The sequence below is a fragment of the Oncorhynchus keta genome, unplaced genomic scaffold (genome assembly GCF_023373465.1).
Source record: "Oncorhynchus keta strain PuntledgeMale-10-30-2019 unplaced genomic scaffold, Oket_V2 Un_contig_13853_pilon_pilon, whole genome shotgun sequence".
Classification (NCBI taxonomy): Eukaryota; Metazoa; Chordata; class Actinopteri; order Salmoniformes; family Salmonidae; genus Oncorhynchus; species Oncorhynchus keta.
In genome coordinates this window covers 10,001-33,978 of record NW_026278402.1, presented here as the reverse complement: position 1 = coordinate 33,978, position 23,978 = coordinate 10,001, and the positions used below count along the sequence as shown (strand labels likewise).

At 40.9% G+C, this 23,978-nt stretch overlaps 1 protein-coding gene, 1 long non-coding RNA gene and 1 pseudogene across 5 annotated transcripts; 1 reads left to right on the top strand and 2 right to left on the bottom strand.

Annotated features, from left to right (window-relative positions):
- Positions 1 to 1,977: 1,977 nt before the first annotated feature.
- On the bottom strand, positions 1,978 to 3,354 carry LOC127918258 (T-cell ecto-ADP-ribosyltransferase 1-like; annotated as a pseudogene).
- Positions 3,355 to 6,499: 3,145 nt separating this feature from the next.
- Positions 6,500 to 8,078, bottom strand: LOC127918257 (uncharacterized). Of its 2 annotated transcripts, XR_008099619.1 has the most exons (4): positions 7,624 to 8,078; positions 7,419 to 7,550; positions 6,951 to 7,148; positions 6,500 to 6,884 (listed from the first exon to the last, which is right to left on the bottom strand). It is a non-coding gene; the product is annotated as an uncharacterized LOC127918257 (long non-coding RNA). The 2 variants fall into 2 exon arrangements; XR_008099618.1 differs by having other exon boundaries at positions 6,500 to 7,148.
- Positions 8,079 to 10,384: 2,306 nt separating this feature from the next.
- On the top strand, positions 10,385 to 13,265 carry LOC118371771 (C-type lectin domain family 4 member E-like). 3 transcript variants are annotated; one of them, XM_052501568.1, is made up of 6 exons: positions 10,385 to 10,791; positions 11,022 to 11,123; positions 12,009 to 12,179; positions 12,298 to 12,440; positions 12,686 to 12,762; positions 12,953 to 13,265. In XM_052501568.1, exons 1-6 carry the CDS (start codon positions 10,650 to 10,652, stop codon positions 13,098 to 13,100), a joined length of 783 nt encoding a protein of 260 aa, XP_052357528.1. In that variant the 5' UTR covers positions 10,385 to 10,649; the 3' UTR covers positions 13,101 to 13,265. The 3 variants fall into 3 exon arrangements, with proteins under 3 accessions (XP_052357528.1, XP_052357529.1, XP_052357527.1); XM_052501567.1 differs by having other exon boundaries at positions 10,388 to 10,791; positions 12,662 to 12,762; positions 12,953 to 13,264; XM_052501569.1 differs by lacking the exon at positions 11,022 to 11,123 and having other exon boundaries at positions 12,662 to 12,762.
- Positions 13,266 to 23,978: the final 10,713 nt, after the last annotated feature.

The following is a 23,978-nucleotide window of genomic DNA, read 5'->3' as shown; positions in this document are numbered from 1 at the left end:
TTCAAATACAGTCTAGGTAGATGGGTTTAGTTATGTGTTCTAATAGAGTCTAGGTAGATGGGTTTAGTTATGTGTTCTAATAGAGTCTAGGTAGATGGGTTTAGTTATGTGTTCAAATACAGTCTAGGTAGATGGGTTTGAATTATGTGTTTCCTAATGAGTCTGGTAGATGGGTTTAGTTGCTTGATCAAGTATAGTATGAGCAGATTGGTTTTGAAACTTAAGATATCCAACATTCCCGAATAAATGTGCAGTACATTAGTTTGTGTTATTTGTGCACATACAGTAATGTGCCCTTCAAACCACAAACACTGAAGCCCCCGGCACGCACAAACACACAAGTACACACAATAGAATATAATAGAACATCTTTATTGTCCATTTAAATATTTAATCAAATATTTTTAATTTGATAAAATGTGGAACGATACCAGTCATCAGTCAATCATCAGAGTGACTTCTGACTTCTGTTTATATCTTTCCCCCTAACAAGGTAACTTTTGTGGTCTTCCCCCCTCAGAAACCCCCTGCTATCAAGGCTGAGGCTGTCTTGAAGGTGTGACACAGTCATCATCAGGCTGAGTTCAGTGCAAACAACTGTCAAAAGAACCAATTTGGGCAGTAGATAGTTATGACAGTTCACTGCCACCCTATGACCTCTGTTGTCTCTGGTTATCAACATGATGGCTGCTGAAAGCTTCTTGGTAACTGAGTTCCTCCCCATCTCTCATCCAACCCTGCTGAGGCAGTTGGCTACATTCCAGGCTGACTACATTGAAGTCGCCCGCCAGATCTCACAACTCTTGGATAGATGTGGAACATGAATTTATCAGCTAACCACATCATATGCTATATCAAACTGATGCCCAACTGCACAGTCAATGACTTGGCCAGCAGCCATGGGTTAATGGCTGCAGCCTGTCTGGAATGAGACCTCCCTATCCTTGCTGTGGTTGATAGACTGAACAGTGCTGAACTCTGACCACACAGACTCAGGAAACTACTAACCCTGCTTACCGTTCTCCCTCCCATCTCACTCTGACCTCACAGATAAAGGATAATACTACCCTGATACTGCTCCTCCTCCCAACTCACTCTGGCAGTTTCCTCTTCTCTTAACATTGTGGTTACAATGACAAGTACAAGGTCATTAAAAAAAGGAGCTCCCTGGATGCAATTCCTATGGCTTCCACAGGGTGTCAGCAGTCTATGTTCACGATTTCAGGTTTGTAACTTCAAAAACGAATAAGAAGTAACAGTTTTAGTAGAAGGACACAGTCTTGGAAATTTGTGTTTGCGCGCGCCATGAAGACAAAATCGTTTTCATATGGAACATACTTCTTTCTGTAAGAAATATTATCGTTTGATTACATTTTTAGGGTATCTGGGGAGTTAATAGAAATGTATTTTGACAAAGTTTAGGGGTTGATTTTCAGATTGCTTTCTCTGCATGTTGAACGAGTGGATTACTCAACTCGATGGTGCCAAACAAACAGACTTTTTGGCATATAAAGAAGGATTTTATCTAACGAAACGACACTACAATGTTATAGCTGTGACCCTTTGGATGACAAATCAGAGGAAGATTTTCAATAAGTAAGTGAATATTTAATCGCTATTTGTGAGTTTATGAAACCTGTGCCTGTGGAAAAATAGTTTGATGTGGGGCGCCGTCCTCAAACAATCACATGGCATGTTTTTGCTGTAATAACTACTATAAATTGGACAATGCAGTTAGATTAACAAGAATTGACATTTTCAACCGATATAAGTATAAGTATATGTACCTAAATGTTTAATATCCATACTTTTTCTGATTATTTATTTGAATTGCGTGCCCTCCAGTTTCACCGGAAGTTGTCCTGCTAGCGGGTCGCCTAACCCTAAAAGGTTTTACCATCATTTATACACATTACTTAAATTCAAAATTTCAGTTACTGTTACGGCCATTGGTGGAAGAAGGTGAGGACCAAGGTGCAGCGTGGTAAGTTTTAATTTAATATAACTGAACACGAAATACAAAATAACCAAGTGAAACAACGAAAATTGAAACAGTCCTGAAGGGTGACACAACACAAAACAGGAAACACCTACCCACAAACACCAGGTGGGAACAGGCTACCTAAGTATGGTTCTCAATCAGAGACAACGATAGACAGCTGCCTCGGTTTGGGAACCATACCAGGCCAAACACATAGAAAACATAGAAAAACAACATAGAATGCCAACCCCAACTCACGCCCAGACCAAAACAAGAAAGAGACATAAAAAGGAACTAAGGTCAGGGCGTGACAGTTACATTGGTTTTATTTTATAACTTTAGTATGTCATTATCTCATCTCTATAGAGCTGCTGCCAATACTGTCTGACAAAATCACTATTTTAGTTTTGTAAATATCTGAACACTCTTGTGACAATGAACATAGGGGTGGCAGGGTAGCCTAGTGGTTAGAGAGCAGTACTAGTAACAAGAAGGTTGCAAGTTCACACCCCCCGAGCTGACAAGGTACAAATCTGAACAGGCAGTTAACCCATTGTTCCTAGGTAAAATAAAATAATAATAATAATAAATAAATAAATAAATAAAATAATAGTTGTATGTAGCAGTAGCTTCTACCTATTGCTTTACAATTCAGGTCACTCTTCCATTTCCCAGTGCTCTTCAGAGTGTACACGACTTTACACCACAGGTTGCTGACTGCTGACTTTGTCTGGATGTTGGTCACTTTGAATACCTCATAGGGAGGAATCAAAACTTCCCCCTCGTTTGCATATGCAGAGTAATATGTCAAGTTAACACCAAAACATGTGTTGATCTCAAAGCAGGATGTGTCTCCAAAATCCTATAAACTCTTATGTAAAGAACTTGAGGCAAAATAACCAAAGCGCATTTCTTTGTTGACAACATCCTGATCAAAATACACATTGGTTCTACGGTAGGTGGTCCAACATGTTGTTTGACTTTGTTTGAGAATCTGCATGGCGTCAGTCAGATAGAAGTGCAGGGAATGGTACTGGAATGATGTTCCATAACCATACCTGCCTTGTCGAACTGCTTTGTTGAAGTCTGTAGATGGATTCAGAAGGAGTTGGGGTTTGTTATTTTGTGTACAAATACATAGAGACGAATGCACTTTCTGCAGACCATCTGTTGGAATGGATGCATGTTTCTCTGCTATGTCCCAGGCTCTTCTGAAGTTAGTGGTGGTGTTTTTCTCATGTGGGAGGTAGTAGTCATCCACCCTCTTGAAGGCTTCGTCTCTGCAGCCATCGTATTTGTCATCAACGGAATCCAGGTGCCATGTCCAGTGGGAAAATCGTGTTCTGTAACAGTAACATTCTTTAGTGACATTCTCCTGATACAGACCTAACAGGTTCCTACTTGGGTGATGAGTTGTTTACCAGTCCCCTTATTGGGCCAGTTTCCTGTTTGTGAGGCTAAATGTGAGGAAAACGAGTATTAAGTCTTGTGTGTTGGTCTGTTGTTTTATGTCCAATGTGCACAATGAAAGTACAACAAAGCCACCGCCCAAGTCCTGAAGCAGGATGTCGAAGATATGATCCACAATAGTTTTCCTGCATAGCTCTTAGTCAAAACTACATGAAGACTATTCACAGGCATACCCACATTTAAGGACTCTCTTTTCTTGTTAGAAACAACAGTAGTGGGACACTATCTTCTCTTCTTATGTCTCAGTAAAAGGGAGTACATTTTTTTAAAATGAACCCTGCTGGTGTTAAATGTCAAGTTCTATGAATTAATATTTGATTGGCTTTTCGTTTACTCAACTTGATTTCCTGATTTGAAATCATTTATTATAATCAGGGTAAATAAACTAAACTAAGCTAGGTAAATCAAATATTAAGTGTGAGGTTATATTTTTCTTAGTGTACCTGTTTCACCAGTCCACAGTGAAGACAGAGAATCAACATCAAGACAGAGAGATTCTGTTTGTCTTCTTCTCAGTGAACGTCACATCTAAAGATGAGAACAAAACCAGTGAAATGATGCAAGAAAGTTACAGATACATACACAACTGTTGTCATCATAAAACATTATTAAAACATCTCACCATCAATTAAGAGATATCCACCACCCATGTTGCAGTTGTTGACCTCAAATCTACAGCATGTTCAAAGTATAATCAAACATTTAAAAAAATGAAATTAACCCTTAATTCAACAACCCAAGTGATACAACAACAATAAGTGATCCCTGTTCGTAAGACTGGAATAAAATATCACATCCTGTCAAATGGAGAATCATTACCTGTACTCTGTACTACATCCTGTCAAATGGAGAATCATTACCTGTACTCTGTACTACATCCTGTCAAATGGAGAATCATTACCTGTACTCTGTACTACATCCTGTCAAATGGAGAATCATCACCTGTACTCTGTACTACATCCTGTCAAATGGAGAATCATTACCTGTACTCTGTACTACATCCTGTCAAATGGAGAATCATCACATGTACTCTGTACTACATCCTGTCAAATGGAGAATCATCACATGTACTCTGTACTACATCCTGTCAAATGGAGAATCATTACCTGTACTCTATGCTACATCCTGTCAAATGGAGAATCATCACCTGTACTCTGTACTACATCCTGTCAAATGGAGAATCATCACATGTACTCTGTACTACATCCCTGTCAAAATGGAGAATCATCACCTGTACTCTGTACTACATCCTGTCAAATGGAGAATCATCACATGTACTCTGTACTACATCCTGTCAAATGGAGAATCATCACATGTACTCTGTACTACATCCTGTCAAATGGAGAATCATCACATGTACTCTGTACTACATCCTGTCAAATGGAGAATCATCACCTGTACTCTGTACTACATCCTGTCAAATGGAGAATCATCACCTGTACTCTGTACTACATCCTGTCAAATGGAGAATCATCACCTGTACTCTGTACGACATCCTGTCAAATGGAGAATCATTACCTGTACTCTGTACTAGTACTGTGACTGGTGATGCAAGGAGCTCTTCAATCAGAATTCTTCTTACGGTGGATCAGTTCTCTCAGTCATCCCAGTCATGTGTTTCTTTAAATAGCTGTGATAATGATGATCCACCCCACAAGTGACGTTGACGTCTCGACTGAAAGACAACTTTAAAGTTACTTTCTCTTTCAATTTGGATAAATCTTTCACTTCATTTTCTTCATTACAATGTAACATATTCAAATCAAATTATATTTGTGACATACACATGGTTAGCAGATGTTAATGCGAGTGTAGCGAAATGCTTGTGCTTCTAGTTCGACAATGCAGTAATAACCAACAAGTAATCTAACCTAACAATTCCACAACTACTACCTGTGTGATAGTGAGGTATAGTCATACTCGACATAATTTGCTCAGAGTATTATTGTATTTGTATGTAGCCAGAGGGGAATTGTCCAAGGTTACCAGGTAACTGCATTGGCAGGGAGTGTCAGTTGTCTCTAAGCTTCGTTTGCCAATCATGTTCTCAGCTGGTGAGATTCTGACCTCTTGTACCCACAGTGCTTCATGTCAAGACAATGATTTAGGCAGAATCCCAATGACTCTCAAACAGCTTCTATTGTTTCCTTTACCTTGTTATGTCAGTGTGAGACCCAGATGTTTTCCCCCACAGAGACTCATTACATTCTATTTCATTCTATGGGTTTTCCATCATATTGCTTTCATATGGCAAGGTCTTTCCAGATCTGTGGTGGTTACAAAGGAACGATGACAGGAGACAAGGAAAGAGGACAAGGAAAGGGAATGAATCAGATTGGGACGTGACCTATGTGTGTTTGGTATCACAGCGGCTGACTGTGTAGTTAAAGCTGGAGTCCAGCCACTGCAGAGGTAGCACCTAATCCAACAACTATACTGTATATGTACAGTGATGTCTGTTTGCACAGATAAATACAGCTCACACTCTAACACACACACACACACTCTTTCTTTTGTCTCCATAACATAACATTCTGTCGTTCAGAATGTCAACACACTGGACACACCCAAACACGTATGCACATTGCACATTAAGTGGATGTTAACAGTTGTCCCTGTGGGTGATTGTGTCATAACAACAAACGCCTTGAGAAGGACGATACATTGACACACAATCACATATTTCTACAGATTCTGAAGTGGGGGTCAATGTTCTCTCAAGAATTCTGGAGAACAGAATGTTGAATGTCTGCATTCCAGCAACGTTCAGCAAACATTCTGATGTGTTTGGATAAAAGGGTTCCATTGTTGTACATCTGACCTGGGTCACTAAAGTTACAATAATTGATGTTGTAGTCATACAAGTCATACAGTGTTGCTGGTGCTGTGTAATCTAGCAAAGGTGAAACACATTGATGGTGCTTCCTGGGTTGAGAATTGAGGTCCGGTTTGGATTAGTTGATAACAGCGTGGTCCTAGCAATGTAACGGGTGGTGGGTTTGATTCCTGCTGGAGTCACATATCCTAAACTCTAAATGTATACACTCACTGTACTGGAAATCACTTTGGATTCAAGAGGTTGATTAAATTCTTATATTTTCACATTCAGTATCAGTCCTGATTCAACCACAGTGTGTAGAGTACAGTATGTAACAATACTGTATATCACCTACAGTATCAGTCCTGATTCAACCACAGTGTGTAGAGTACAGTATGTAACAATACTGTATATCACCTACAGTATCAGTCCTGATTCAACCACAGTGTGTAGAGTACAGTATGTAACAATACTGTATATCACCTACAGTATCAGTCCTGATTCAACCACAGTGTGTAGAGTACAGTATGTAACAATACTGTATATCACCTACAGTATCAGTCCTGATTCAACCACAGTGTGTAGAGTACAGTATGTAACAATACTGTATATCACCTACAGTATCAGTCCTGATTCAATCACAGTGTGTAGAGTACAGTATGTAACAATACTGTATATCACCTACAGTATCAGTCCTGATTCAACCACAGTGTGTAGAGTACAGTATGTAACAATACTGTATATCACCTACAGTATCAGTCCTGATTCAACCACAGTGTGTAGAGTACAGTATGTAACAATACTGTATATCACCTACAGTATCAGTCCTGATTCAACCACAGTGTGTAGAGTACAGTATGTAACAATACTGTATATCACCTACAGTATCAGTCCTGATTCAACCACAGTGTGTAGAGTACATTATGTAACAATACTGTATATCACCTATCAGTCAGTATCAGTCCTGATTCAATCACACAGTGTGTAGAGTACAGTATGTAACAATACTGTATATCACCTACAGTATCAGTCCTTATTCAACACAGTGTGTAGAGTACATTATGTAACAATACTGTATATCACCTACAGTATCAGTCCTGATTCAATCACAGTGTGTAGAGTACAGTATGTAACAATACTGTATATCACCTACAGTATCAGTCCTGATTCAACCACAGTGTGTAGAGTACAGTATGTAACAATACTGTATATCACCTACAGTATCAGTCCTGATTCAACCACAGTGTGTAGAGTACAGTATGTAACAATACTGTATATCACCTACAGTATCAGTCCTGATTCAACCACAGTGTGTAGAGTACAGTAGTACAGATGTAACAATACTGTATATCACCTACAGTATCAGTCCTGATTCAACCACAGTGTGTAGAGTACAGTATGTAACAATACTGTATATCACCTACAGTATCAGTCCTGATTCAACCACAGTGTGTAGAGTACAGTATGTAACAATACTGTATATCACCTACAGTATCAGTCCTGATTCAACCACAGTGTGTAGAGTACAGTATGTAACAATACTGTATATCACCTACAGTATCAGTCCTGATTCAACCACAGTGTGTAGAGTACAGTATGTAACAATACTGTATATCACCTACAGTATCAGTCCTGATTCAACCACAGTGTGTAGAGTACAGTATGTAACAATACTGTATATCACCTACAGTATCAGTCCTGATTCAACCACAGTGTGTAGAGTACAGTATGTAACAATACTGTATATCACCTACAGTATCAGTCCTGATTCAACCACAGTGTGTAGAGTACAGTATGTAACAATACTGTATATCACCTGCAGTATCATTCCTGATTCAACCACAGTGTGTAGAGTACATATGTCCAATTTGTAAGTCGCTCTGGATAAGAGCGTCTGCTAAATGACTTAAATGTAATGTAAATGTAACAATACTGTATATCACCTGCAGTATCAGTCCTGATTCAACCACAGTGTGTAGAGTACAGTATGTAACAATACTGTATATCACCTACAGTATCAGTCAAAGTAAAATAAATTATTATTACCAGACAGAGAATTAGACAATGTAGGCTACCACTCTGCCTATTGGCTTATTTGCATGTTCAAGCCTGTCTCAAAATACAACACTGCCACTTTAATTAAGAAATAAGCGTTTTACTTGACGGGCTTTTCAAATACAGCTTAAAATGTAGCCTACACGTTTTGTGCTCTCGTAGAAATCAGTCACTATCCATTGCTGACCGATACTTATGTATAACTAAGCTAATAACTCGACTTGCAAGGAATATCAACAAATGTGCACACGCGCGACTCTGCGCTCTGAACTGATCTAAAAAGCGCGTTCACTCAAGGGTTATTAAAATACCGCTCGTGGGCAACACCTTTCAATAGAGTACTAGTTTACTCCTTTGCGCTGTGACTCTGTCTACAACAAAATCACAGACTCAAACTTGGAAAATTAGATTTGTTTTGTTTTGTTGCATTGAAAATGGGCTGATATAATATTGATTCGATCACGGAACAAACGTTGATCTATATAGTGCAAAGTAATAGAGCAAACTAAGTGAAGTTCAATCTATTGAGTCTCTGCCCGGCAGGGCAATTCTTCTGAGCTGCAGTTCTGGGGGAATTGCGCTGCCACGCACACGGTCTGTTCCGAGGGAACATTGCTGTCTCGACTGCCTGTTTTTTAGTACAACAATTGACCCGTACCATAACTCTTAACCATCGCCTAATGTTAACCAATCCAGAAAATAAACAGATTATAAACGTATGATTGATGTTTTAAATGAAGCATTTTTCTTTATAGTTGTCCTGTCTGTGGTACCTTATATCCAGTGATGAAAAGTGGCCTGTGTTTTCTGGACAGATACAGTATATGAGACATTATTCATCACACGTCTCAAATGGCACCATATTCCCTGTATAGTGCACTACTTTTGACCAGGTTCCATCACTATGTAGGAAATAGGGTTCTATTTGGGACACAGTAAGTTTGGGGAAGTTATTGCTGGAACACCTATTGTATTGTAATTTTAGTTGATTTCAGCATGTGATGCTGTGCCAACACATTTTAGGCCATACCACTGTCTTCCTTTAATAACAGCTTCCTGTCTGTCTGTCTCAAATCAAATGTTATTGGTCACATACACATGGTTAGCAGATGTTAATGTGAGTGTAGTGAAATGCCTGTGCTTCTAGTTCCTACCATGCAATAATATCTAACAAGTAATCTAACAATTTCACAATTACATTTTACACACAAGTGTAAAGGAATGAATAAGAATATGTACATATAAATATATGGATGAGTGATGGCCGAACGGCATAAGTAAGATGCAGTAGATGATATAGAGTACAGTATATACATATGAGATGAGTAATGTAGGATATGTAAACATTATATAAAGTGGCGTTATTTAAAGTGACACATACATTTCATCAAGTTTTTAATTATTAAAGTGGCTAGAGATTTGAGTCAGTATGTTGGCAGCAGCCACTCAATGTTAGAGATGGCTGTTTAACAGTCTGATGGCCTTGAGATAGAAGCTGTTTTTCAGTCTCTCGGTCCCAGATTTGATGCACCTGTCCTGACCTCGCCTTCTGGATGATAGCAGGGTGAACAGGCAGTGGCTCGGGTGGTTGTTGTCCTTGATGATCTTTTTTGGCCTTCCTGTGACATCGGGTGGTGTAGGTATCCTGGAGGGCAGGTAGTTTGCCCCCGGTGATGTGTTGTGCAGACCTCACTACCCTCTGGAGAGCCTTACGGTTGTGGGCAGAGCAGTTGCCGTACCAGGCGGTGATACAGCCCGACAGGACGCTCTCGATTGTGCGTCTGTAAAAAGTTGTGAGTGTTTTTGGTGACAAGCCAAATTTCTTCAGCCTCCTGAGATTTAAGAGGCGCAGTTGCGCCTTCTTCACCACGCTGTCTGTGTGGGTGGACCATTTCAGTTTGTCCGTGATGTGTACGCCGAGGAACTTAAAACTTTCCACCTTCTCCACTACTGTCCCGTCAATGTGGATGGGGGGTGCTCCCTCTGCTGTTTCCTGATGTCCACGATCATCTCCTTTATTTTGTTGATGTTGATGTTGAGTGTGAGTTTATTTTCCTGACACCACACTCTGCGGGCCTCACCTTCTCCCTGTAGGCCGTCTCGTCGTTGTTGGTAATCAAGCCTACCACTGTAGTGTCGTCACTGGTGGGAGTCACGTGGTGGCCAGTATTGTGTTAATATCACACTGTGGTTGACTGATAAAGAGTTTCACTTCCATAAATCACACAGACACAGGACAGTGCAGGGAGAAGACACAGGTACAGATGTACATTAGAGTTGAGGTTAGAAGTAGAAGTTACTGTATTTGACCACAAGTTTGTTAAGATGTCAGAGGGAGTCTATGAAAACTCAGAACGATTTAAAGACGATGAGCCTGATGCAATGAAGAACAAAGACATTGATGGCCAATTATATGCCAACGTAAGAGCCTTCAAACCCAGTACAAGAGATGGAGTTGTTGCTTCAGGTAAGATTGCGTGGACACACACACACACACACACACACACACACACACACACACACACACACACACACACACACACACACACACACACACACACACACACACACACACACACACACACACACACACACACACACACAGACAATATATTAAACAAGTCAGCTTTATTCGTCCCAGTTCTGGATGAAACACTAAAACACATTACTAAAGATCTTTAATCATTTGTGATTCAGTACATGTTCAGTGGTGGAAGAGACCCTCTGGAGTTGCTGCAGTGTGTCTGGGGCTGCTGTGTGTTCTCCTACTGGCTGGGATCATAGGCCTGTCTGTTCAATGTAAGTCTACAGTAGATCTATACTAAACAACAATGTAAACGCAACATGCAAACATTTCTAAGATTTCACTGAGTTACAGTTCATATCAGTCAATAGAAATAAATTCATTAGGCCCTAATCTATGGATGTCACATGACTGGCAGAGGTTCAGCCGTGGGTGGGCCTTGGAGGGCATAGGTCCACCCACTTGGCAGCCAGATTCCAACCACTGGGGAACCAGGCCCAGTCAATCAGAATGAGTTTTCCCCCACAAAAGGGCTTCATTACAGACAGAAATACTCCTCAGCACACCCCCACCCTCAGACGATCCAACAGGAGAAGAAGCCAGATGTGGAGGTCATGGGCTTGTGTGGTTATACGTGGTCTGCAGTTGTGAGGCCAGTTGAACGTACTGCCAAATTCTCTAAAACAACATTGGAGGCAGCTTATGGTAGAGAAATGAACATTCATTTATCTGGCAACAGCTCTGGTGGACATTCCTGCAGTTAGCATGCCAGATGCTGATCCCTCAAAACTTGAGACATCTGTGGCAAAACTACACATTTTAAAGTGGCCTTTTATTGTCTCCTGCAGAAGGTGCACCTGTGTAATGATCATACTGTTTAATCAACTTCTTGATATGCCACACCTGTTAGGTGGATAGATTATTTTAGCAAAGGGTAAATGCTGAATAACAGGGATGTAAACATATTTGAGAGAAATACGCTTTTTGTGGGAATAAAACATTTCTGGGATCTTTTAATTCATCTCATGAAACATGAGACCAACACTTTACATGTTACATCTATATTTTTGTTCACTGTTTAAATAGTTCTTATAACTCAGATTTAGGAGTTCTGATGTGATCTATTTTAGTGAGCAACTTTTTCTTTTTTGTTGTTGCAGACAGCAACGTCTCAAAGAACTCATCTGCAGCGATAGACCAGCTACAGACCAGTTATAACACCATAACTAAAGAGAGAGACCAGCTACAGACCAGTTATAACAACATGACTAATGAGAGAGACCAGCTACAGACTGAGAAAGTGTTTCTTAAAATGAGGCTGACCAATCTCAGTGAGTAAAACAACAGTCATAAATTATCAGTAACAACACACACCTGATCATTTGTCTGTATTCTTTCATTAAGTACCCAGGGTGATCAGTTGAAGGAAATGAATGTTTCAATTTGTAGAACGAACATGCCCTGAAGGCTGGCAGAAGTTTGAATCAAGTTGGTACTTCCTGTCTACTGAGACTAAAACCTGGGAGGAGAGCAGAGAGGACTGTCTGGAGAGAGGAGCAGACCTGGTGATCATAAACAGTGATAAGGAACAGGTGAGAGAGAGAGAGAGAGAGAGAGAGAGAGAGAGAGAGAGAGAGAGAGAGAGAGAGAGAGAGAGAGAGAGAGAGAGAGAGAGAGAGAGAGAGAGAGAGAGAGAGAGAGAGAGAGAGAGAGAGAGAGAGAGAGAGAGAGGATATGGGGTAGTTATGATCAAACATGTGTGTATATATTTGTGTATATAAATGTGTATATATTTATCTTTTCTCAACAACAGACTTTTCTCTTCAATCTCAACAAGGGAGTCTGGATTGGTCTGACTGACTCTGTTAAGGAGGGGACCTGGAAATGGGTGGACGGCACCCCACTGACCACAGGGTGAGAGATGATAACTAATCTATCAATAAGGCTACATTCAACCTTTTCTGTACAGGTATTGTCATTGATGGCAGCAGTCAACAAAGTTAACTTTAAGATTTAACATTTCTTTATATTATTTTGTCTGACTGTTTTTAACCTTTGTAGATAATGGTATTAACCATGATATCTGACTGTTTTTACCCTGTAGGTACTGGTATTACCCATGTCCTGATAATGCAGGTCCTACTCAGAACGAGGACTGTGTTGAGATACGTAATGACCAGCTTCCTCTAAAGGCATGGAACGACTTGTCATGTGACAGCCAACTCAACTGGATTTGTGAGAAAGCGTTTTAACATCACCATGACAACATACTGTAACACATACAGCAGCCTACAGTGCACAGAACTTCCTCCTTCATTCTCTCTCTCTCTCTCTCTCTCTCTCTCTCTCTCTCTCTCTCTCTCTCTCTCTCTCTCTCTCTCTCTCTCTCTCTTTCTCTTTTTCCCTCTTTCTCCCTCTTTCTTCCTCCCTCTCCCTCTCCTCCCGCACGCACACATTTTATTTGTTTGTATTAGCATATGAATAAAAGTCCTACTCATTTCCTGAAATTGTAGCTTCCTGTGTCCCAGTAGTTATGTTTGACACGTCATCAGATACAACATGAAGTCAGTACATTTGACTTTGTTTACACTGCATGCAGTACATTTCATAAGTTCTAATTCAAATACATTCTTCTTACTTGCAGATATTTACATGCTCCAATTTAGGCCTGGTGATGACATTCTCAACAGTACCAAACCACCATTACATACACTGTATAGGAGTTGACTGTATCACCAACCAATGAGTGTAGTAGAGATACCAAAGGGTATCAAAGGATGTTACTTAATCATCTTTGACAGTCAGTCTTTGTTGTCAAGTTACATATAAGCACAATATGAAATGCTCACATTTGACAGTTGATTCTCTATACAGTGCCTTCGGAAACCATTCAGAACCCTTGATGTTTTCCACATTGTTACACTACAGCCTTTTTCAAAAATGTTCTAAACTATTGTCCTCATCAATCTACAAACAATAACCTATAATGGCAAAGCATAAACAGTGTTAAGATTTAGAAATATCACATTGGCATAAATATTCAGACCCTTTACTAAGTACTTTGATGAAGCATTTTTGGCAGCGATTACAGCCTCAAGTCTTCCTGGGTATGACGCCAAAAGGTTGGCACACCTGTATTTGGGGAGTTTCTCACATTCTTCTTTGCAGATCCTCTCAAGCTCTGTCAGGTTGGATGGAGGGCGTTGCTGCAAGGCTATTTTTAGGTCTCTCCAGAGATGTTTGATCATGTTCAAGTCCAGGCTCTGGCCACTCAAGGACATTCAGATACTTATCCAGAGGCCACTTTTGCATTGTCTTGGCTGTGTGCTTAGGATCGTTGTCCTGTTGGAAGGTGAACCTTCACCCCAGTCTGAGGTCCTGAGCATTCTGGAGCAGGTTTTCATCAAGGATCTCTTTGCTCCGTTCATCTTTGCCTCAATCCTGACTAGTCTCCCAGTCTCTGCTGCTGAAAAACATCCCCACAGCATGATGCTGCCACAATCATGCTTAAACGTACGGATGGTGCCTAGTTTCTCCCAGACTTGACGCTTAGCATTCTGGCCAAAGAGTTCAATATTGGTTTCATCAGACTAGATAATCTTGTTTCTCATGGTCTGAGAGTCTTCAGGAGCCTTTTAGCAAATGCCAAGCGGGCTGTCATGTGCCTTTACTAAATTGTGGCTTCCGTCTAGCGATTCTACCATAAAGGCCTGATTGGTTGAGTGCTACAGAGATGGCTGTCCTTCTGGAAGGTTCTCCCATCTCCACAGAGAAAATGTAGAGCTCTGTCAGAGTGGCCATCAGGTTCTTGGTCACATCACTGACCCAGGCCCTCTCCACTGATTGCTCAGTTTCTCGGCAAAGCTCTAGGAATAGTCTTGGTGGTTCCAGATGTCTTCCATTTTAGAATGATGGAGGCCAGTGTGTTCTTGGGGACCTTCAATGTTGCAGAATTATTTTGTTACCCTTCCCTAGGTATGTGCCTCGACTCTATCCTGTCTCGGAGCTAAACTGACAATTCATTCGACCTCATGGCTTGATTTTTTTTCTGACATGCACTGTTAACTTTGGGACCTTATATTGAGAGGTGTTCCTTTCCAAATCATATCCAATCATTTGAACTTACCACAGGTGGACTCCAATCAAGCAGTAGAAACATCTCAAGGATGATCAATGGAAACAGGATGCACCTAACCTCAATGTCGAGTGTTATAGCACAGGGTGGGACTGCTTATGTGAAAACGTTTTTTCTGTTTAGTATTTTTAAGAATTTTGCCAACATTTTTTTTTGCAGTTTGGGGTATTGTTTGTAGATTGCTGAGGAAAAAATCATATTCAACCCATTTTAAAATAAGGCTGTAACATAACAGAATGTGAATACTTTCCAAAGTCCCAAAAGAGGTAAGCAAAGCTGAACTTTTAGTGGTTCAACCAGTTGCCACTCAAAAACTCCTCAACCAATCAGGTGCATTAAGAGAGAAGGGAACTGCAGCCAATTATGTTTCCATCTCATCCTGACTGTTTAAGACTACCCACCCTCAATATCCACATGGAGCAGTTTGTAGTGTTAAATCTATTGCTAAGACATTATAATGACCAATGTTTGTAGTGGACAAAGGACAAAGGATGGGGGAATTCTGGAAAAGCCCTGAATTATCCTGGGGCTGTTACATCTGATATTTAATATATACATGTATATTTATTTATTTTCCTTTTTTTAACCCGGAAAAGCCCATTGAGACCCAGAGTCTCTTTTTCAAGGAAGACCTGGCCAGGGCAACAGCAACAACCAATACATTACTTAATTAAAACATACAACAATACAATACAACAACAGCCTAAAAAAGCCACAAAAAAACCATAGTCTCCAATTACTATTTTAAATGAATTCAGTGGCACTAACACATCTAGATGAAGCATGGATTGTAGATTATTCCATAAATCTGGTGCACAAGAAGAGAAGGCAGTCTTGCCTAATACTGTGAATGTCCTGGGGACTTTAAATAGCCACCACCTAGCAGACCGGGTATGGTAACTGCTGGTGGTGAACGAGACCAGACTGCAGGGGTAAAGAGGGAGTTTACCCAAAAGGGCTTTGTTGATGAACACATACAAATCTATCTTTCAGCATATATAAAGTGAGGTCCAACCTGCCATTTGGTACAATGTGCAATTTATTAACAGCTAGTCTTTGTTCTCCACTTCCCTCTATGATCTATATCTTCCTGGTATCATAGTGTCCTGTCCATCATAACAAATAGCAAGTCCCATTCCTTGGGCAGGAGGACTGTGTAGAGAAATACTCTGACAAGATGACCATGTAGAGACATGGAATGATTTATATTGTTCTGCAGAAAATGGTTTAACAATAACCACTATAACCATCTCTCACACGCACAAAAAAAATATGAACACAAGCTTGTTCTATTTCTTGAATTAGCACAGCCACAACTACCTGTGTCATTTGTTGGTACTTCCCTAGAGTTAACTCCTACAGCAGTCACACAGACAGAGACACATAGATCAAATCAAATGTATTTATATAGCCCTTCGTACATCAGCTGATATCTCAAAGTGCTGTACAGAAACCCAGCCTAAAACCCCAAACAGCAAGCAATGCAGGTGTAGAAGCACGGTGGCTAGGAAAAACACCTTAGAAAGGCCAAAACCTAGGAAGAAACCTAGATAGGAACCATGCTATGTGGGGTGGCCAGTCCTCTTCTGGCTGTGCCGGGTGGAGATTATAACAGAACATGGCCAAGATGTTCAAATGTTCATAAATTACCAGCATGGTCGAATAATAATAAGGCAGAACAGTTGAAACTGGAGCAGCAGCACGGCCAGGTGGACTCGGGACAGCAAGGAGTCATCATGTCAGTTAGTCCTGAGGCATGGTCCTAGGGCTCATGTCCTCCGAGAGAGAGAAAGAAAGAGAGAATTAGAGAGAGCACACTTAAATTCACACTGGACACCGAATAGGACAGGAGAAGTACTCCAGATAAAACAAACTGACCCTAGCTCCCGACACATAAACTACTGCAGCATAAATACTGGAGGCTGAGACAAGAGGGGTCAGGAGACACTGTGGCCCCATCCGAGGACACCCCGGACAGGGCCAAACAGGAAGGATATAACCCCACCCACTTTGCCAAAGCACAGCCCCCACACCACTAGAGGGATATCTTCAACCACCAACTTACCATCCTGAGACAAGGCTGAGTATAGCCCACAAAGATCTCCGCCACGGCACAACCCAAGGGGGGTGCCAACCCAGACAGGATGATCACATCAGTGACTCAACCCACTCAGGTGACGCACCCATTCCCAGGGACGGTATGAGAGAGCCCCAGTAAGCCAGTGACTCAGCCCCTGTAATAGGGTTAGAGGCAGAGAATCCCAGTGGAAAGAGGGGAACCGGCCAGGCAGAGACAGTAAGGGTGGTTCAAGAGCCTTTCCGTTCACCTTCACACTCCTGGGCCAGACTACACTCAATCATATGACCCACTGAAGAGATGAGTCTTCAGTAAAGACTTTAAGGTTGAGACCGAGTTTGCGTCTCTGACATGGGTAGGCAGACCGTTCCATAAAAATGGTTCTCTATAGGAGAAAGCCCTGCCTCCAGCTGTTTGCTTAGAAATTCTTGGGACAATTAGGAGGCCTGCGTCTTGTGACCGTAGCGTACGTGTAGGTATGTACGGCAGGACCAAATCAGAGAGATAGGTAGGAGCACGCCCATGTAATGCTTAGTAGGTTAGCAGTAAAACCTTGAAATCAGCCCTTGCTTTGACAGGAAGCCAGTGTAGGGAGGCTAGCACTGGAGTAATATGATCAAATTTTTGGGTTCTAGTCAGGATTCTAGCAGCCGTATTTAGCACTAACTGAAGTTTATTTAGTGCTTTTCCGGGTAGCCGGAAAGTAGAGCATTGCAGGAGTCTAACCTAGAAGTGACAAAAGCATGGATACATTTTTCTGCATCATTTTTGGACAGAAAGTTTCTGATTTTGGCAATGTTACGTAGATGGAAAAAAGCTGTCCTTGAAATGGTCTTGATATGTTCTTCAAAAGAGAGATCAGGGTCCAGAGTAACGCCGAGATCCTTCACAGTTTTATTTGAGACGACTGTACAACCATTAAGATTAATTGGCAGATTCAACAGAAGATCTCTTTGTTTCTTGGGACCTAGAACAAGCATCTCTGTTTTGTCCGAGTTTAAAAGTAGAAAGTTTGCAGCCATCCACTTCCTTATGTCTGAAACACATGCTTCTAGCTAGGGCAATTTTGGGGCTTCACCATGTTTCATTGAAATGTACAGCTGTGTGTCATCCGCATAGCAGTGAAAGTTAACATGATGTTTTCGAACGACATCCCCAAGAGGTAAAATATATAGTGAAAACAATAGTGGTCCTTAAACAGAGCCTTGAGGAACACCGAAATGTACAGTTGATTTGTCAGAGGACAAACCATTCACAGAGACAAACTGATATCTTTCCGACAGATAAGATCTAAACCAGGCCAGAACTTGTCCGTGTAGACCAATTTGGGTTTCCAATCTCTCCAAAAGAATGTGGTGATCGATGGTATCAAACGCAGCACTAAGGTCTAGGAGCACGAGGACAGATGCCATTAAAATGTAATTTACCACCTTCACATGTGCAGTCAGTGCTATGATGGGGTCTAAAACCAGACTGAAGCATTTCGTATACATTGTTTGTCTTCAGGAAGGGATTTTTGAGAGGAATGGAAGATTCGATATGGACCGATAGTTTTTAAAATATTTTCTGGGTCAAGATTTGTTTTTTTCAAGAGAGGATTTATTACTGCCACTTTTAGTTTGGTACACATCCGGTGGATAGAAAGCTGTTTATTATGTTCAACATAGGAGGGCCAAGCACAGGAAGAAGCTCTTTCAGTCGTTTAATTGGAATAGGGTCCAGTATGCAGCTTGAAGGTTTAGAGGCCATGATTATTTATTTTCTGATAGGCTAATTGACATCATTTGAGTCAATTTGAGGTGTACCTGTAGATGTATTTCAAAGCCTACCTTCAAACTCAGTTCCTCTTTGCATGACATCATGGGAAAATCAAAAGAAATAAGCCAAGACCTCAGAAAATGCATTGTAGACCTCCACAAGTCTGGTTCATCCTTGGGAGCAATTTCCAAATGTCTGAAGGTACCACATTCATCTGTACAAACAATAGCACGCAAATATAAACACCATGGGACAATGCAGCCGTCATACTGCTCAGGAAGGAGATGCGTTCTGTCTCCTAGAGATGAACGTACTTAGGTGTGAAAGTGCAAATCAATCCCAGAACAACAGCAAAGGACCTTGTGAAGATGCTGGAGTAAACAGGTACAAAATTATCCACAGTAAAACGAGTATATCCACAGTAAAATGAATCCTATATCGACATAACCTGAAAGGCCGCTCAGCAAGGAAGAAGCCACTGCTCCAAAACCACCATAAATAAACCAGACGGTTTGCAACTGCACATAGGGATAAAGGATCATACTTTTTGGAGAAATGCCCTCTGGTCTGATGAAACAAAAATAGAACTGTTTGGCCATAATGACAAACATTATATTTGGAGGTAAAAGGGAAAGGCTTGCAAGCCGAGGAACACAATCAAACCATGAAGCACGGGGTGGCAGCATAATGGTGTGGCGGTGCTTTGTTGCCGGAGGGACTGGTGCACTTCAGAAAATAGATGGCAACATGAGGCAGGAAAATTATGTGGATATATTGAAGCAAAATCAGTCAGGAAGTTAAAGCTTGCTCGCAAATGAGTCTTCCAAATGGACAATGACTCAAGCGTTCTTCCAAAGTCAAAATGGCTTAAGGACAACAAAGTCAAGGTATTTGAGTGGCCATCACAAAGCCCTGACCTCAATCCTATAGAACATTTGTGGGCAGTACTGAAAAAGCATGTGCGAGCAAGGAGGCCTACATACCTGACTCAGTTACACCAGCACTGTCAGGAGGAATGGGACACAATTCACCCAACATACTGTGGGAAGCTTGTGGAAGGCTACCCAAAACGTTTGACCCATGTTAAACAATTAAAGGCAATGCTACCAAATACTAATTGAGTGTATGTAAACTTCTGACCCACTGGGAATGTGATGAAAGAAATCAAAGCTGAAATACATCATTCTCTCTACTATTATTCTAACATTTCACATTCTTAAAATAAAGTGGTCATCCTAACTGACCTAAGAAAGGGAATTTTACTAGGATTAAATGTCAGGAATTGTGAAAAACAGAGTTTAAATGTATTTGGCTCAGGTGTATGTAAACTTCCAACTTCAACTGTATATACCTCAGTTTAGGTGGTCTCCTCCTTCCCTCTAAACATTTAATCTTTATTGCAAAGCAGGAAATTAATTGATTTGGCTAATAAACTGTTCCTTCTCCCTTAATGTGACCTGAGCTGACCTCATCCTCCATTCCTCACTAATCCACAGCTCTCCACCCTTATCTGTGACTGCAACCATGTAATTGCCTTTCCCTTAGTAACATTCCAAGCCCCTGGTCCATATTCAACCTCCATCGACCACACCATATACATTCCTCCTACAGATAACCATTAACGTCTGGTTTAGCAAGTATTTCAAATTACAACCCAGTAACTCAAACCAGACTGTGGACCTTCACCTTTCCATAGGATACCTGATGTCAATCAATAACATGTTCTGACAGAATGTAAACGTTCTGCATTCCCCTCTCTCCCTCAGTACCACAAGGATATTTCATCATTCAAGTTTAGAACCCATCAGTCCCCCCTAATGAATTTTGAACAATAATTCCATACTGTTCAACATGATATAAACTTGGAAATAACTTCTAAATGGACAAAAACATAAAACATGATTAACAGTAGATTATTAGGTTTACACCTCTGAGACTTATGGTCTCTGATCTACAATGACACTGTACAAACTCTTATTTACATCTCTCATCAGACAACTGAGAATGACATTTCAACTGGAGCTTGATACAAAGATGTCCTCTATCTATCTCTATGGGTCAAGGTAACAGTAATAGAAGGAATAAACTGAGCTTGCAGAAAACAGCCAGTAGGGGGAGACAAACACTTATGTTGGGTATAATACCTGCTTTTATAAGGTACTTTTCTGACCAGCATCCCATTGACAAGCAGATAATAGACAAAACCTAAAACTGTCCGTTAACTTGAACAAATACAGAAACTGAACAGATTATATATATATATTTACATTTATTTAACTAGGCAAGTCAGTTAAGAAAAAATTCTTATTTTCAATGACAGCCTAGGAACAGTGGGTTTCTGCCTTGTTCAGGGACAGAACGACAGATTCAACAGATTTTCAGCTTGGGGATTTGAATTTACAACCTTCCGGTTACTAGTTCATCGCTCTAACCACTAGGCTATGCTGCTGCACCCCCATATTATTTATGGTTAAATAAATAATGTTCTTGAAGTTTAAAATGAAGCCTTTTTCTGTGTAGATGTCCTGTTGTACTTGTAATGATCATATATTCATGGACAAAAAGTGGCCTGTGTTTTCAGGACAGATACAGTACATAAGGCCTACATGGAATGTGAATAATGACATTAAGGGTATATCTCAAATGTCACCATATTCCCTGTATAGTGCACTACCTTTAACCAGGGTCGTTCACTATGTAGGAAATAGGGCTCCATTTGGGACACAGAGTTTAGGGAAGTTATTGCTGGAACACCTATTGTATTGTAATTTCAGTTGATTTCAGCATGTGATGCTGTGCCAACTCATATTTAGCCATACCACTGACTTCCTTTAATAACAGCTTCCTTTCTGCATGTCTGTCAGTGATTGGTGCTTAAATGTATTAGCAGACCTGGGTAACGTATTGATTAGGACACATCATAGCAAAAATGTTTTGCAGCTGAAAATACAAACATGTTTATCATATTGGACAGGTACAGTTAGTCACTCTCTGTTTCTGTTTGCTTTCTTCTGGTTGGTGTCTAATGAATATGACCCAGGTACTTTAGCTGTGCTTGGTTGAGCTTGTCTGGCTTAATGCAACCAATAGAATAGTCCCAAATGCTAAAAGTATTTTACAGATATTAAATCGTTTTTAAACCCAGGTCTGGATATTAGTTATTTTTTAAAGCATCCAGAGACATTATTAAACTGTATATATTCAACATGTTAATCATTGATATAGAGTAGTAAGAGACCATATAAGAGGGTGTGTGTGTTTGGTGTATGTGGGTGGAACAGTATGTGGGTGGAACTTCCCCCAGAAGAACAGGAAGTTACTCAGGAATCAGATCACAAGGTGAAATAAAGAAGAAAGTATCCCAACAAAAACCAGCCAGGACATGTTAATGTATAACCAGACAGGACATGTTACTGTAAACCAGCCAGGACATGTTACTGTATAACCAGCCAGGACATGTTACTGTATAACCAGCCAGGACATGTTACTGTATAACCAGGCAGGACATGTTACTGTATAACCAACCAGGACATGTTACTGTATAACCAGCCAGAACATGTTACTGTATAACCAGACAGGACATGTTACTGTATAACCAGACAGGACATGTTTCTGTATAACCAGACAGGACATGTTACTGTATAACGAGCCAGGACATGTTACTGTATAACCAGACAGGACATGTTACTGTATAACCAGCCAGACATGTTTGTCACGGTTCATGAATCCGCTGCCTCCCTCTCTCTTTCTCTCTCTCTCTCTCTCTCTCTCTCTCTCTCTCTCTCTCTCTCTCTCTCTCTCTCTCTCTCTCTCTCCCGTGTTTGTGTGGGCGTGGTTCCCAATCTCGGCCTGATTGTCTGCGCCAGCTGGAACCACTTATCTTCCCTTTATATGTTCTGTAACCAGTGTTTCTTGTTGTCAGATCGTTGTTACTTCCCTGAGGTTGTGTCGTGTGTCTGTGCTCTTCTCTCGCCGCCCTTGTGTGGATTATCTGCTGTGCTCCTTCCTACCCATCCGGACACACTCCCTGGATTTCTCAGCACGCTATCATTGGAAGATGCGCCCTAGTCCCTGGGTCGGATTCCGTCTGAGTACAGTCTGTCTGTCATGTTGCTGTTGTAAACTATATTCATTAAACCTTCGTTGCTTGCATCTTGCATCCGCCTCTGTATTGTCACAATGTTACTGTATAACCAGACAGGACATGTTACTGTATAACCAGCTTGGACATGTTACTGTATAACCAGCCAGGACATGTTACTGTATAACCAGCCAGGACATGTTACTGTATAACCAGACAGGACATGTTACTGTATAACCAGACAGGACATGTTACTGTATAACGAGCCAGGACATGTTATTCTATAACCAGACAGGACATGTTACTGTATAACCAGCCAGGACATGTTACTGTATAACCAGACAGGACATGTTACTGTATAACCAGCTAGGACATATTACTGTATAACCAGCCAGGACATGTTACTGTGTAACCAGCCAGGACATGTTACTGTATAACCGGCCAGGACATGTTACTGTGTAATCAGCCAGGACATGTTACTGTATAACCAGCCAGGACATGTTACTGTATAACCAGACAGGGCATGTTACTGTATAAACAGACAGGACATGTTACTGTATAACCAGCCAGGACATGTTTCTGTATAACCAGCCAGGACATGTTACTGTATAACCAGCCAGGACATGTTACTGTATAACCAGCCAGGACATGTTACTGTATAACCAGCCAGGACATGTTACTGTATAACCAGCCAGGACATGTTTCTGTATAACCAGCCAGGACATGTTACTGTATAACCAGCCAGGACATGTTTCTGTATAACCAGCCAGGACATGTTACTGTATAACCAGCCAGGACATGTTACTGTATAACCAGCCAGGACATGTTACTGTATAACCAGACAGGACATGTTACTGTATAACCAGACAGGACATGTTACTGTATAACGAGCCAGGACATGTTATTGTATAACCAGACAGGACATGTTACTGTATAACCAGCCAGGACATGTTACTGTATAACCAGACAGGACATGTTACTGTGTAACCAGCCAGGACATGTTACTGTATAACCGGCCAGGACATGTTACTGTGTAATCAGCCAGGACATGTTACTGTATAACCAGCCAGGACATGTTA